The sequence below is a fragment of the Dipodomys ordii genome, unplaced genomic scaffold, assembly GCF_000151885.1.
Source record: "Dipodomys ordii isolate 6190 unplaced genomic scaffold, Dord_2.0 Scaffold174, whole genome shotgun sequence".
NCBI lineage: Eukaryota > Metazoa > Chordata > Mammalia > Rodentia > Heteromyidae > Dipodomys > Dipodomys ordii.
Genome location: NW_012267390.1, coordinates 984584 through 986069, shown reverse-complemented (window position 1 = coordinate 986069; position 1486 = coordinate 984584). Strand labels below are relative to the sequence as shown.

General features: G+C 65.3%; 1 protein-coding gene across 2 annotated transcripts in view; it reads right to left on the bottom strand.

Annotated features, from left to right (window-relative positions):
- The window catches only part of Kif1a (kinesin family member 1A), a 67341-nt gene that overhangs the window by 64652 nt on the left and 1203 nt on the right, over positions 1–1486 (bottom strand). For both annotated transcript variants that reach the window (XM_013033666.1, XM_013033667.1), the window contains exons 2-3: positions 701–777; positions 19–198 (exon numbers count right to left, since the gene is read on the bottom strand). In XM_013033666.1, the coding sequence (XP_012889120.1) occupies positions 19–198; positions 701–777 (257 nt within the window). The remainder of the gene's footprint in view (positions 1–18; positions 199–700; positions 778–1486) is intronic.

Below are 1486 nucleotides of genomic sequence, written 5' to 3'. Positions count from 1 at the left end.
CCAGCCCTGCCCGCGTGCCTGTGGAATGATGCCCTGCTGGTCCTTCTCCTGCTTGCCCATCATGGTGTACGACTTGCCGGCTCCCGTCTGCCCATAGGCGAAGATGCACACGTTGTAGCCCTCGAAGGCGTGCTGCAGCATCTCCTCCCCGATGTCACGGTACACCTGCTTCTGGGAGGCGTAGTTGATGTCCTCCGGCTGGGGCGACAGTGTGGAGGCTGTGGGCGGCTGCACAGGCAGCCGCGGGAGGCAGCGTGCCCCCTCCCCGAAGCCCAGGCAGAGCAGAGCGGAGGTAGGACGGCCCCACCCCGTGGGAATCCTGCCCGGGGGCTGCCCCTCGGAGCAGCCTCTGGCTCCCCAGTTGGGACAGGGCAGAAGGGCATCCCAGCACAGCCAAGACCCAGAGGTGGGGTCTCAAGCCTAGCCCACCGTATGACTGGTAGACGACCCAGGGCCAGAGTGGAGGCAGGGTCCAGAGGCTGGGAGTCCTTGGGGCTGGGCAGAGGCCGCTGGCCGGGTCCTGACAACAGCCAGATGGTGGGCAGAGGCACAGCGCGACCAGGGGGCGCACACAGCAAGGGGGCGGAGCCAGCATGGCTCCAGGCGGGCCTGCCTCCCCTGCCTGTGTCCCCCTGCCTGTCCCTGGGCTGATCCCGCCCCACCCTGCAGGCCCCGCCCTGCAGGCCCTGTCCTGGCTCACCGAAGTATGTGACCAGTAGGAGTAGTCAAAGCTGAAGCTCTTGGGTGTCTCCTTGGGCTGCTTGGGATTCACAATGGCTATGGGGAGGAGGAACACAGTGGTGAGCACTGGGACTAACTCAACCACCCTGTGCACACTCCCCAGTCAGGGCCTCTGGCCAAGAGGAGGAGGAGGCCGGAGACTGCTTCCAAGAGCATGGGCCTCGGTGTCCTCTGCGGTGGACTGTGCGGTCCACAGATGTCTGAAGTCCTGGCCAGGCTGGCCTCCCGTACCGCAGAGGGGCGCACCTGGCTTGGAAATGGTGTCTTTAAAGATTTAGTTATCAAAATGTCAGGTTAAGGAGAGCCTTCAACCCAGGGACTGCTGTCTTTGTGAGAGTAACAACATCTGAAGAGAGACCCAGACATGCAGGGAAGACCTGTGACAAAGGGACAGCCACGTGGCCAAAGTGTGGGAGGCGGGGGGACAGTCCCCGGGGGTCATCAGCCACACCCCTGGGCTCACACCAGGACGGTCGCCTGGGCTCACACCGGGACGGTCCCCAGGGGGTCATCAGCCGCACCCCTGGGCTCACACCGGGACAGTCCCCAGGGGGTCATCAGCCTCACCCCTGGGCTCACACCAGGATGGTTCCCAGGGGGTCATCAGCCGCACCCCTGGGCTCACACGGGGACGGTCCCCAGGGGGGTCATTAGCCGCACCCCTGGGCTCACACTGGGACGGTCCCCAGGGGGTCATCAGCCTCATCCCTGGGCTCACACCGGGACGGTCCCCTGGGCTCACACC